This window comes from Apteryx rowi, unplaced genomic scaffold, assembly GCF_003343035.1.
Source record: "Apteryx rowi isolate R43461 unplaced genomic scaffold, aptRow1 scaffold_299, whole genome shotgun sequence".
Classification (NCBI taxonomy): domain Eukaryota; kingdom Metazoa; phylum Chordata; class Aves; order Apterygiformes; family Apterygidae; genus Apteryx; species Apteryx rowi.
The window spans coordinates 978,843-993,544 of NW_020449407.1; the positions used below are offsets into that span (position 1 = coordinate 978,843).

Here is a 14,702-nt window from a genome sequence, read left to right on the forward strand (position 1 = left end):
CCTTTGTTCCCGCCGCCCCGCTCGGGCCGCCCCGCCCGGCCCGGCCCGGCCCGCGGCGCCGGAGCGAGGGGATTTTTTCCCCCCTTTACTTCTGAGGGGATTTTTTTTTCTTTGCTTCCAAGAGCTTGGAGGCCGTCAGCCCATATATCTTAAAAAGGGGCTCCCTGAACACACGAGAAATGCTGCTGCTCCTGCGAACAGATAGATAAAGTCAGCTGGTCTGATTTCATGGCAAACAACGTTCATGGGCAAGATGAGCGGTCACCAAGTGCCCAGCGTGTGTGCCTGCAACTTCATGCTCTCTAAGGTTTTACTTGCCATTGGCTTTCTCAGCAGGTTTTCCAGCATCCGAGCTCAATGCCAGATGGCCGCAAGCACATTAAATTATCAAAGTACTGTATAGATCCAAGGGCTGCGCTTTGTGCGCAAAAAGAAAAAAGAAAAAAGAGGTTCTTAATTAGAACTAGTAGCCTAATGAAGTCAAGGCAGTTTCGGTGCTTAATTGGGATTTACACTGCAGCCCGATGTTTTACCAGTCTGACTCTTGGGTTTTTTTTTTCGTTTGTTTGTTTGCTTGTTTTAAAAACAAGCAAGCAAACTGAGTTAAACCTATAGATTCCTACTTTTAATAACTACGGTTGCTCTCACTTCACTAAGATTTTTACCCTGAGTTAAGACTACTCCCCTCCTTTTTCCTCCCCTGCAATGCAGACATGACCTGAAGATGAACTGGGTTTGCATAGTTTCAGTTGAAATGAATGTTGCCAGCGCTTTCAGAAATGGTGATTTAGATTTGTGTGCAGTGTTAATCAGAGCTGTGCCTCAAAACAGCTAATACTGTGTACAACAATTGTTCTACAGAGCTGGGGTTCAATGGCATATATACATACAGCAATGCAGTAAGTCCTACTGGCTTGTATTTTCTGCACTTACACTTGCTTTCCCCCCCTTCTGTCATGAAGGTTACCATAAAGAATATCGAAAGAGAGCTTATCTGCCCAGCATGCAAGGAATTATTTACCCATCCACTGATCCTTCCTTGTCAGCACAGTATTTGTCACAAATGTGTAAAAGAAATTCTCTTCACACTTGAAGATTCTTTCACCGATGGAGGCTCTGAATCCTCTAATCAGAGTAGCCCTCGAATTCGAATCCATTCTCCTAGCATGGATAGAATTGACAGGATTAGTAGATCAGGTATGTATCAGAGTTTTGCATGTTTTTCTAATTTCTTATATGTTGGACTGATTTGAACTGAATGGTGTCTGCATTGGTAAAGTGTCTTCTTGGTACTCCTGACATCAGTAGTTAAATGGATAACTTTGGGAATAGTGCAAGTCTTGTTCATTCTGCACTAAGAACAATGGGAATACTTTTATTTTAAGGACAATGCACTCTATTTCATGTAGAAATAAATTAGTCTTTGTGGCATCATGTAAATGTTTGTAGCCATTGTTTTTATTTATTCCTGTGTTTCAGTGACTGCTGAGCATCAAGATGGCGATTTCAACAATTTTGTCTGTCATAGTACTGTTAAGTTGTTCTCTCAGATTTTTGCCAGCCTAAATTCTGTAGTTATGACTTCCTTCTGAGTCTTTGCAGACTTTCCAAGTAATAGTTTTGTCCTATTCATGTCCTTATGTTTACATTAAATTGTTTCCGTAGAGGATGATCATTGCATGGTTGAAGAACTCTGATGGATGACTGTAACAAACAGTCTCTTTCATCATGGTCTGCTTGAAGCTTTAAAGACTACTTAGCTTTATGGCTCTTATTGCTCTTTGTGATACCCCACCGTAAAGATTCTTAGTTTGATTCTACTCGGTTATTTGTCTAATCCACAGATAAGTTGATCAACTTTTATGCAGATATATGGAAAGTATTTCACGCATGCTATACTTAAAAGAAACCTCACATCCTGTCTTTTAGGGTTCATTCTGGAATAATTATCCATTTTAAATCCACTCGCTGCAGTGTTCTGGAAGAGCATTCATGTGCAAGACAAATCCTAAATCTTGTGTTTCGTGTGTTCCTAATGTTCATCCTCCCCTTCCCAGTTTTTCAAGTTCAAATGTTTTATTTCACCATCTTCTCTTAAACATCTCTTAACTTTAGTACTGATATTTTTTCAAATAAGTTTGATAAGTAAATGTTATCTTTGCCTTAATTTGGCTGATTGATGCTTGCGTGGTATGAGGGAGTCCTCAGTTGAGTGGCCAGTTATTTTCATTACAGCCCTATTCAGATATGGGATGGACAGCCCCACAGTCGCTCTTTAGCTCTACATACAGTTCACTTATTGTCTAAGCCCTTTGCTAACTCCAGTTTCGTGCAAGCTTAGAATGAAGAGAGCCCCATGGTAACTGAATTCTCCGAAATAGAAGTCCGTTTACCTTTTCTACCTGGTAAGCATAATGTGCCGATATTCCTTCATGTGCATTGATGAAAGCTCTCACTGATTTCAGTTGCAGCTGTCCACTTTATATTTTTACAAAGTGGACATCAGACCTCCAGGTTGAGTGCGTGGGAACTGTGGGTGACCTCCCTGTGAGAGCTGTGGCTTATGAAATGTGGGAGTATCAGACAGGCTATGCATGGGGAACAACCTCCCCATGCTGCGTTCAGCAGCTTAAGCAAGCAGATAATCCTTTCTCTCCTGTCAAAACCCGTCTTCCTGCTTGCTTTCCATCAGCCACTACAAATAAAGATCTAACATTGCATGGTCTCTGCTTGCTGCCATAGCACCCAGGTACTGAATGAGGCAGAGGCTTTGTTGAGAGACTGGCATTTAATTACTATGAGAAACCAAACACTGTAATGTCTCCTGTGTCAATGTATGGAGGAGAAGCAGGTAGTTTGGGAGACTTGAGAATTAAGATTTGAAGAGCTTAACTTGCAGCTCCACCAGACTTGTTGGATGCCCTTTCCACGAGGTTTAGTGTTACTGCTTTGTTATGTCAGTAAGGACAAGACAACAAAGATTCATTCTTGGCACTCCTCCTGCTTGTGATTTATGCACACAAGTTATTGCAGGGGTTGTAATTTTTAAATCCATAGTAGTCCTCCACCATCCCAGCAAACTGATAGGAAGTAATGTGTGTTATCTCCTCATCTGACCTATTAGTAGAGGGAAATGAAGGCTTTGTTAAATAGAGGTCTTCGTACCTGTTTGATGGGCAGCAACAGAATGTAGAGACATGGAAATATTGGGCTTTCCCCCCTTCCCCCTAAAAAGCATTGGGCAGATGCACATTGTTGGAAAAATTATCATCTCAAATGGCTCAAATTTGCAAAATGAAAAGCATATGGAAATGGGAGCTTTAAAGAACGAAGTTAGATGTACAGGTTGTGCTGTCTTTGCTTGCAATGTTAAAGGCATTGTAGCTCCATTGCTAGGTGGGGTGGGAGATTTGCTCTCAAAACTTTGGGTACCATCAGTGTTCAACTAAATTGCAGCTGACATTTGTACAGTTCTTGTCTGGCATCCCAAGTAACTATGTTGTGCATACCCTTGCTCACTTCCTTTTGCGAATAGACCTTATACAATTTATAAATTTATTATATATCCTGAGTGGGATTTGTAATAAAATATTAAAGAAGAACATCCGAAGTCGTGCATCACGTGAAACAGTAGAATTTCTGGCAGGTCTGTATAGGGCATGTTGCTGTAGGACATTATTTTCATACTTGAAAATATATATGACACCTTCCTCATTTATTTATTTATTTTTCTTTCTTAAGGAATCCTTACTATCTATTGAGGATACCAGCTATTTTACATGATTTTGGCCTTTAAATTCTTGAGAAACCAGAAAGAGCTGGTCCACATTTTGTAATTATTGTGCAGACACAGCTTACATTTTCAAATACAGTTTATCGTAGTGTAGAAAAGCTGAAACTGATAGAACAGTTTATTTTTCAGTTGAAATGGAGTGCATGTTCTTCTTAAATCTAAGGTTTTGGTCAAAAAAAAATCCAGTTTTGTATGTAAAATGACATGATTTTTTTGATTAAAAAAATCAAATTATGTTGTATATAAAATAAAAATAAAGGGTATTTCTTATTGCTAATCGATCTTCTGTAATGTTAGTGTACTTAGAAAAAAGCATGTGATGTGGTTATGTTGACACTTGTGCAGCATTGATGGATGATGAGAAATGGAGTAAGTTTGAAAAAAAAATCTATCTATCTATCTATATTTTTTTCCTCCATCTCTTCTTTCTTCCTTCTTCTTCCTACTTTAATACAATTGTCGTGTGTTAGGAAATTAAACAACCTTTCCTTTCAGCCTTACAATAGTTTAACAGCCACAGGAAAGAAAATAATTGATGCTCTTCGTCCGAGCCATTGTAAACCAATGGTATATCTCATTTTTCAATTTCTAAAAACAGCTTTCTGTTCATTGTTCGCAGCCTCGCAGAGGAGGTCTTTTGGGTGGAGAGGTAGAAATGCTTCACTTCTTGTATGGCTCTAGATAGTATAGTGTTTAGATCTCGAGTTCAATATCGTTGGTTAGCATATAGTTTTTTGTCAGTGGTCAAGTCCACAAAATGGCTTTTGCAGTGAGCAAAGGTGTAGAAGACTTCTATTAGGAAAGCTTTTCATTCTGTTCTATGATTGACTTAAAGGTCAACTGGACTGGAATTAAGTGAAGGGATGGCTTTTTTTTCATGTGTGTGTGCATGACTAAATATACTTTAAAAGGTGCAAATACATCAACTATCTCTTCCCTTTAAAACAAGCAAACAAAACCCAATAACCCTCTGGCTTTTTAATTTTCAAGAGTTGTGTAATCAAGTTTCAGTACAACTGCTCTTACTACCAGTGAAATGTAATTATTATATTGATCTTTATAACACTTAGAGGTCGTAGTCAGCAATATCACTTTTAAATGGAAGGTAATATCAGTTCTTCATTGGATCTGAACCCCTTTAATTGTATCTGAGTAAAAAGGAAAGGATTGAAATTCACACCTTGCTGATCTGACCAGGTCGTTCTGGATCTGGCAATTTAGTATGGCACATACAGGTATGAGGGAAAACTAAATACTTAAAACTGTCACTTTTTTTCTCATAATTAGCATGCTGACTGACACAGTCAAGTTGAAGGATAGCCAATGTCTCTTTGTTTTAAATAGATTTAATTCCTGAAACACTGGCAGAGATGCTAGTCTGAGCATCTCTGCCACTGTTTTGGGCTTGTTCTCAGGTGTTATCATAAATGTTTCTTTTTAGGTGTGGTCCTCTGTCAAAAATGGGAAAACCAAACCTTCCTGTTGGCATAATATTGGCAGGCACATGAACAGTCCATAAAAATACTGTATCCTTCAAGAAAGGAATGAACTGAACTAACCACAAATTGAAATTTCACACTCCACACGAAGAACAAAGCAGCTAATAGGAAGTGGAAGTCAGATTGCCTCAGCTGGAGAATAGAAGTGTTGTAAACAAACGAAGATAGTATAGGACACTTAAAGTTCTCATAAAGCTGAATTTATCTGCTCTGGTCACAGAAAGCACCCCTGACTTGGGGAAGATTTTTGAAGCATCTGAAAATTATTTTTTAAACTATGAATTTGTCTCCATTTTTTTTATTTCTTCCTAAAGATCTGTTCACAAGCATTAACTGAGTTTGGGGATGGCAGTATACATTTTTTTTTTTAATGCATCAGAATCCAGTTGACTTTTAAAACCTTTTTTGTTTAAACTTTCACAGAATTAACATTCATGTCTTCCATTATCACAGAATGCTGGTGATACTGTTTACTTGGAAAACACAATTTTATCTTTTAAGATGTCTTATCTCTTTGCAAACCCACAGCTGTAGGTTGGGTGACTTTTCCACATTTTAAGTGTTAGTATCTCCCTGGGGGAAGAGGATGTTTAAATGGTGTATTTATAAGATGTGCCCAGCTTCAGGGTACTCTTTGACTAGGGTCTTTACAACCTGTATGTATTCTAATATTTGTGAGTTTGGAGTCTGAGTAGGAAAACATGTTGTGTTATCTTTTTAAAATTTTTTTAACAAACTTGGAAATCTATTTTTACTGAGTCAATAATAATCAGTAGTATGTTCTCCCGTTACCGATCGAGGTATTCACTGAAAGGGGAGTGTTCTGTTTACAACCCACAATGGAAATTTTTTTGTGATAACTCCTGGTGTTTCACAAAATAAATACTTGTTGTTGGAAACTGCATTGGCAAGGTGTAAAAGAGAATCTGGGGAGGATCAAAGTTTCTCTGAACTGCGCATTAATATGTCTGCAGAATCCAAATTTTTTGCTACTTGAAATGCTTTTTAGGGTTTTTTTTGTTTTGTGTTCTTGTATATGTAAAAATTTCAATTTTAGCAGGCTGAAAGCCAGACAAAGATAGAAAAGACAGTGCTCAAAGTAATCTCTCATATCAACAGATATGTTTGCTTTGCAAAATATGAGCTTATAAATCCTATAAACAATAAGCAGACTAATTCTTACTGCATGTTAATATTTAATGTTCTCRCTAGGCAAAAAGAGAATGTTTCCAAGCTTTAAGTATTGAAGTGGCAGAGTATGCTGAGAAGCTTAGCAAGTATGCTTGCAGGTTTTAAAACAGAAAAACTAAGCTCTTAGAGTACTGTTTAGTGAAAAGGGATGAGACATCTTAAAATATGCGGGACTTTCTGGGTGTTGGATTGCTTTCTCTAAGCAAAGTGTCACCAGTATGTGTAGAGCATGGCTCATCACTACAGTCTTGTTTTGTTCCATGACTGRCAGAATGAAAGGTCTCAATTGGATTGCAGCTAAACTCATCTTTGAGTTAAACAGACACCAATTCCACATTTGAGCCGCTTGGGCCATACTTCAAAAGCATGCTATTGGATAAGAATTTCAGACTGTATTTTTAAACTTGACCACTGCACCATATTTTTCCATGTTATCTTGCTTTGTCATTGCTTGCTTTCTGCTATAGTGAACTGCTTGTAGGCAGTCTCGTACATACAACACTGTATCATTATTTTCCTAGTCTTAGCAAATGTAAGTATTCCCGGTCCCCCTCTCATAGCTGTTGACTGCATGATACTGCATGCAAAATCATCCTTCTGCTCAGGCCGTTGTAGAAGCCCGTGCAGCAGGTCTCTTTCCATTCTGTGCAGAGTGCTAGCTTGGAGCATACATTTTAAATAAGGTTTGTGTTTCACTGCTGTTTCTGTGCATTGCATGTGTGTGTTGCTGTATTTGCCAAGTTACAGGTATTTCAGGATGTGTAGTTTGGGTTATTTATTCACTTCAAGTAAGTATCAAAAAAAACATCTCTGCTTCCCGTAGGCAGAGAGTTATATACTGTTGACTTGGATTACTAGTACTGTGTTCTGTAAATGTGACCTAATTGTGCTGCTCAGAACCTGCAGAAAGGTGTAAGACCAGCTGACTCTGAGACTGTCAGCTTGTGTATGCTTATTCTTGCTCTGGTTCTGGCTTTTTAGCTGATGATCATGCACAACTATCATGGGGCACATTTCAAAGATTTGTAAAGGAATTAGTTCCTTATGGGAGTGTGTTTGAAGAGGCTGAGAAGTGCATGATAGGAAGGGAGGCTTTAAACTGTTGGTTGTAGCAGTCATAGAAGAACGGCATAAAGCAAGTGTCTTTTTGGCTAGCATCAAAGGACACTTCAGAAGTGTTGATGCTTCATTTCATTTTGGAGAGGAGCTGACTGAATACAGATAAGAACCAATTTCCCATTCTAATAAAGAACTGATTTCAGCACAATTTGGCTGTATGCACGCTAAGTCATACCTCCACTTACAGATTGGTTAGTTGTAGCGGCATGCACTCTGCTCAAGGGATTTTAAAACTGTGCTCCAGTGGGAGGATGGTTTTTAGATTTTTTGTATGGGGAACTGAGAGGATGCATATTAGGTGTAAATGCTGGCTTAGCCTGCTTCAGAATTACTTGTATGGCCCCTCTTTGTTGTTCYTCTTGAGTTCATGAATGAGGTGGGGGATGCACTCCCTGTTCGATAGCTCCGAGAGTGTTGAGCTGTGACGAGCTTTTGGGTCTACAAGAGCCATTTCAGAACAAGTTCCAAGGGCTTTTTAAGCTTGTAGCTTTACTTGAGCCTTGGGTGACTTTATTCTGGAGAGGAGGAGAAAGTTTCACATAGCTATTTGGTGGGAATGTAACCTCTCTGCAATCCCCCTCTAAAACAAAAAGCGATAGGCTTACACTGTTTAATCGTGCAGATCTGTGGTTCCCTAACTCGGGGTAAGGAAATCTCTCAGACTTACTCATCTCAGTGTTAGGTTTCCCTCTGATTTCTGTGCAGGTTTAGTTGGCAATCCTTCTTTATCAAGGCCATTCAGCTGGGGAAAGGCCAAGTCAGCCGCAGCATGTTTTGACTAACTGATTTAGTTTGGTTTGGTTCTCTTGCTGGCTGTTTTTATGACTCTTATTGGGAAAAGCAAGATAAGTTTGTCTCAGCCAAAGCAAACTTTTAGGAGCTCAAAACTGGCTATATTCATCTGGGAATAACTATTTATTCTCACTCTGAGAATAAACATCCTTCGCTTGAACATGTTACAAAGCCATGACTCTGTATCTGGGCAGCCTAATACTAATTGGTTTCCGGAAAGTACATATTTAGTGTTTAAAAATGGCTGCAACTTGAATGCATGCAAAATTAGACCAGGATCTCCAGAATATTCTCTTAGGGGAGTGCCTTTTGAAGCTTTACATGCTGTGTAACTGCCATAGGAGTGTTTTAGGCTTATGAAAGAAAACAGTGTTCCTGTGTAAACCCTCAGACTAGTTAAAGTAACTGGCCCCAAGTGACTTGCCATGAGTTTAGGCAGTCCTCTTCCACACCTTGTGCAGAGATGGTGAGATGTTCTGAACAGAAGAGAAATTATATTTACAAATGTCTGGCTATGCAGGGCCTTATTTGAAGAAAAAGGGTAGTGGTGTTGACATAGTGGTGTTGCAAGAAACAAAATTGCAGGAAGCAGATGATAGAATTGGAACAGTTAAATTCATTTTAACATCAAATTATGTTTTAGAGTAGTTTGTAATGTGTCCGTACTCAAACATTACAGTGCTGTGTAATGGCAAATCTGTTCTCTTTGGCTTGGCAGAATGCATATGGATTAGTATTGTATTGGTTTGGATGATGTGCTAAAATAGTTTGGGATTGGTTCATAAATTCCTGTGTCCTAAAAAATCTAAAACTCTCCTGTTTGTGCTCCTACTAAACCAGGATTTGCTGTCTATACAGGCAGAAAACGCAATTCACTGACTCCTAGAGCAACTATGTTTCCCTGTCCTGGCTGTCGGCATGATATTGATCTTGGAGAACGTGGCATCAGTGGCTTATTTCGAAACCTTACTTTGGAAACCATTGTGGAAAGATACAGGCAGGCAGCCAGGGCAGCCACAGCTATTATGTGCGATTTCTGCAAGCCTCCAGCTCAAGAATCCACAAAGAGCTGCATGGACTGCAGTGCAAGCTATTGCAATGAATGTTTCAAAGTATACCATCCTTGGGGAACAGTAAAAGCCCAGCATGAGTATGTAGGACCAACCACCAACTTCAGACCCAAGGTAAGTGTATATCTTAATATAGTTCAGCATTTGGATATAGCTTGCAGACACATCTGTGCAGCAGTAGTTGCTTTTTAGGATCATTGTTGCTTTATTGACTTCTGCTGTTATTTATTGAGTGAATTGTAAGCTTTTGTTCTTATTGATGCTGAGGTAGTTTGAGCTGAAAAGTGCATAGAAAACGTATTTGAAGGGGATCCTAGAATAAAGGATTTTTTACTTTGAGGAATGGATTGTGTTATTTGTGGTTTGTTGTCCTTTTGTAAGACTTGATGATCTTGATCAACCAGAATTGCAGTGCTTTCCTCTAAAGGTCAGTTCAAGCAGGACATATGTGTTTGTGGTAAACTTAAAAAAAAAAAAAAAAAAAAAAACAAAAAAATATTTTTTACAGGTTCCCTTTGATGTTTTTTTCCTGAACTTGATCTAAAGTAGAGCGTCTTTTTTTTTTTCTTTTTTTTTTTCTTTTCCTCTCCTTTCTCCTCCCTCCATGCATCTGCCAGTAGCAGGAGGTGGAGTTCAAGTCTCCACTGTCACTCCACCCCATTATTTCTTAGCTGTAGCAGAAGAGGAAAACATAATGGCTAGTTTTCTACTTTTCATGCTGCTGCTGCATTCAGGCAAAACAGAGTGACCGTTTCTGCTGCTAAGCTGATGCAGAACGTGGCTGTGCCCTATTGAGTTGAAGTTACATGAGAGGGGCAATTGTCGCAGCTGCCATCTCTAACAAAAGACTGCAACAGGTCTTAATGTCCCTGCATTTGCAGCATGCCCTGTGGCCTGTGACAGGGAGAGAGCCTTGGGCTGATTTTCCTGAACTTGTTTGTGACAGCAAGGCTTGGGGCTACAGCTCTCTGGAGGGCACTGGCCATACTTACTGTAATACTAGCTCTTGGTCCCCCATGCAAGTTGTGGTTCTGGTGCAGGGGGACACAGCAAGCTCAATTCAAAGTACCTCCAGTAATGAGGCAATCTTCTGAAGCTTTTTCTAGCACAGTGCTTAGGCGTGTTATTATAGAAGGGATATAGTGTGAGGGGTGTAGCACGAGGGAAGGTTTTAAGCGTGAAGCCAGAGTCTGTTTGCTGCAAGCAAGCATGTCAGCTGTACCCAGGCTTCCTCTCGAGGAGAACTCTTGTCTGGCTCCAGAGCAGATTAGCATTAGATTAGGGAGAGCAGGGTCTGAGAGCAAAGCACGCACTGGCCCAGCAACCCCCGTGTCATTGAAGGTCCTACAAATACCAGAAGTGTCGGTGTTCAGAGAGTTTTGGTTCGTGTTGCCTCTTCTTATGGTTAATACTTTACAGTACTCGGCTCTTCTTCAGCTTCTCTATGAACCAACTTTGTTGTAGGCCAAAACAGACATTTAAGCTGATACAAATGTGGACCCTTTTGTGCAGCAGACTAAACCTCAGCTCTTCTAGAACTAGAAATAATTCAGGCATTTTATAGGTGTGGATTTGACTTTACAGGAAACTTCGTGTGGATCATTCTCCCCCAGTAGCCTAGAATATAGATGTAAAGATTTACCTGGGCTCTGAGGTTAAAATCTACTCATGCCATTCATGAATAACATCACATCTCCTAAAAGTAAGGACTACTGAAGTCTTCAATCAATGCTAAAATTTCTGCAGAGCCAGCTTGAAATGAGCTCAGTTCTGGAGAAGGCTCCCACTTGGGCCTTCTCTTGGTTTGAATCCTAGAATGTCTCCCCTCAAGTAAGCAGGCTCAACTCTGGCACAACTGCTAATTCAGGCTTGGAAAGTTAGGTTCTTGTTTGTATCTCTAACAAAGTCTTCAAGCTAAGATACTAAAATTAATACTGTAAAATAGGCTACTTGCCATGGTTTACCAATATTTTTCATAGATTTAAAATCTATAAAAAACAGACCTTTGATTAAAGTTATGCTACGTATGAGAAGCACTTGTCTGATGTTCTCTTGTAGATGAGGTTGGAAAAACTTGAGACTCGAGAGTTAGTGAGCTGGTAGATAATAAACATCCAGTAATTCACTTAGTGAGGTTCTTTCTGGGTTTAACATATTCATTGCAGTTAATAACAAGCATATGCTTGAAGTGCTTTAAAATGTACTAGCACACAGCTGTCTGTGTAAAATGCCACTTTATTGGATAAACAAATATGTTAAAAGTGTGTATGTTCTCTTATACCCACAGCTATTGATCTAAAATGCTCTACAGCTCCCTACAAGCTTTTTTTCTATAGCACCTAAACCCTCCTGCTACAATATTGCTACTTAAAAAATACCAAAGACTTCTTGATCTTTGTGTACTCTTAAACCCAAACTTAATCTGCATGTGGTTTAACAACATGTGGTACATACAAAAGTCAATAATTGAATTCTGTTGAAGCAGAGCCAAATAGGGAAAAGCAGTTTTCATCATCCTGACCTTGATATACCAAGTGCTAATGGGAACTCTGGCTTTTTAAAATTATATGCAAAGACAGAGGTATTTGTTTAAAAAACAACAGCAACAACAAAGCCATAGTATAGATACATCAGCTATAGATATATTACTTCTGATAAAAGCTTCCTAACAACAACAAACTGAGCTTTACTATCCTCTTATAGAGATCTTTTTGAGGACTGTTTCAGCTTAACATGAGGAAAAAAAAAATGCTTATTTCATTACACTGCCCTGTTAAGACCTGAACTGAATGCTTGGAGTATTTGTTAGTCTCCTACACAATGTTCCCAGTCACCACTTTGATTAATTGAAAACCAGACTGGAGAGCACTTTGTAACATGTGTGGTGGGGACGGGAGAGGCACATACTGGAGCGATTGTTCCTGCGTTTGAGAGGCCTGGACAAGATAAACTGCTGACCTCTTCTGTCTGCTGCCTGCAGTTTGTAATTCATGCTCACAGGAGGAGGCGAATAAAAATATAGAGTTTCTGTTGGCTTGGCTAGACAGTGCTGTAGAAGAATGACTTCCCTGGACTAACAGCATGACTGCAGGCTTTTGGAGATATTGGCTTGCACAGCTGACTTTCAGGAAAGCTTCCTTTCTATAGTCCAGTAGGCAATGACAGCAGAATAGCTTATTGTGTTCTGCCTAATGATAGCCATATGTACCAAGGTGCTTGTGAGACTGATCTCTTTACCCTGTTCATTGAAGCCTAAGGGAACATTTGGGGGCTGAGAGCTGGTTTCAGGGAAGGCCTGCATTTTTAGCTTAGCGTGTCCACATTTATACTGACTGATAGCAAATGTCTATTTTTGTGCCCTTCCCTGTCTTTTTTTTTTTTTTCTTTTTAATGGCTTGACTGTTTTGACCTGTGTGGTACTGCTGCTTGTTCTTCTCCTTGGCTTGCAGCTGAGAACCTTTTTCAAGAGCTCTTCTGTGGTGGTGTAGACTAGATGGTCCAAACGCTGCCTTTCAGTATTCTGCAATGGGGCAATGGATTYCCCCCCCCTTTTAGATGTGTTTATCTGTTGTCTGAGCTTGGAGTTGAACTGCATTTTTCTCTTTGAGCAATTATTCCAGCTTGTTCAATTCTGAAAGGTGATTTTTAGTGAACAGCATATTTTTCAAAAAAACCATTTAATCTGATATTGGAAATGGCACTCACTGTGAACAACTTGTAATTGGAGTCAGACAAAAGAAAAGAAACAATTAGGCTCATTCTCTTTAAGCTGCCTATAACTGGTGTTGGAGGCTGTATTTTATTTGTTGCTCCAAGAGCAATGGGTTAAGTGGCTGATTTGAGTCTAGTTTAGATTTAGATTATTACTGGATTATGCCAACTCTGGCTTTAGGAAATTGTTCATAGCCCTTATGGGAGAGAACTGAGAAGCTGGTTTGGCAGAGGTTAAGTCTGACAGGGTGGGGTGTGTTGCTGTATTGCATTTACATATTGCATTTAATGCTGTATTGCATTTACAGCTCTGACCAGGAGTGCCAGGGAGCTGGTTAACTGGAATAGTGTGGGGCATGCAAACAAACTCAGGGATTAGCAAGGTTAATTGCAGTGTGCAGGCTATGTGGTGTGTACGTGGACGTTGCTACAGATTTACTCAATGTAAACCTCACTGACACTGTGTTCATCCCTTGGATATCGCTTGCATGGACATATATAAAATGATGGCAGATAAAGTGACTATAAAAATGCAGTGAGGGAATTGTATACCGCTGTGGGATTGTTTGTTTGTTTTAATGGCTTGTTGAGCACCTCAGTTTTTGGAAATACACCTGCATTCTCTGCTGTCTTTTCAGATTTTGATGTGCCCAGAACATGAAATGGAGAGGGTAAACATGTACTGTGAAATTTGCAGAAGGCCTGTTTGTCATCTTTGTAAACTGGGTGGATCTCATGCAAACCATAGAGTAACAACTATGAGCACTGCCTACAAAGCCCTTAAGGTAAAAGTAAATATTGTTTGACCTGGCCTTAAGAAGGGGAAGAGTACTGAGCTTCTGGTGTAAGGGCAAACTCTCTCTGGCAGAAAGCCAGGAGGTGTATTTAGAGGACACTGAACCTGTCATGAGGTGTGCTCTTGTGCAACATCTGTTACTGTGTGTATTAGTGTGACTTAGCGTATGTTTGAGAAACCAAACTATGTATTCCGTGATATTTGAACCATAACACCTTAAGAGAGCTTCCACTTTATTTTAGCCAACTGTACTGCAGTATTGACCAAGGCAAAAGGTTTAAGCAGTTAATACTTTGCAGTCTAGTTTTTACCACTGAAGGTTCAGACAGGTGTCCTTGTGGCTTGGATGAACTGATGCCTTAAGACCACTCCAGATAAATTTGGATCTGAAATAACTTTGAGGACCTTGTATGTTATGTATCTGTTAATTTCCTAAGCGTAGTAGAATAGGGAAGACTTGCAAGCATTGCTTTGTTATTAGAGAATGATTGCTGCTACTTCCTCCTCTTCCTTTTTTCCCCTCTCTTCTTCTTCCCCACCAAAAAACAACAAAAAACAAAAACAAACATAAAACCCAACCCTGCTTGCCTTGTGCTCCTTGGCCTCCTTACCTGTTGTTTGCAAGGCTGTTCCTGTACGGTTGCCGACCCTTTTGCAAATAGGGAATCGCAGAGACACTCAGAAAGTTAGTGTTCCAAACCACTCATTTTTCTACTAAATCTTATTGCAAA

At 39.6% G+C, this 14,702-nt stretch overlaps 1 protein-coding gene across 3 annotated transcripts in view; it reads left to right on the forward strand.

Annotated features, from left to right (window-relative positions):
* The window catches only part of TRIM36 (tripartite motif containing 36), a 49,662-nt gene that overhangs the window by 23,981 nt on the left and 10,979 nt on the right, over positions 1-14,702 (forward strand). The window contains exons 2-4 of one of the 3 annotated variants that reach the window (XM_026069485.1): positions 963-1,197; positions 9,235-9,578; positions 13,814-13,960. In XM_026069485.1, coding sequence (XP_025925270.1) covers positions 963-1,197; positions 9,235-9,578; positions 13,814-13,960 — 726 coding nt within the window. Of the gene's footprint in view, positions 1-962; positions 1,198-2,387; positions 2,406-9,234; positions 9,579-13,813; positions 13,961-14,702 lie in introns of those variants that run through there. The other 2 variants (XM_026069486.1, XM_026069487.1) reach the window with 2 other exon arrangements.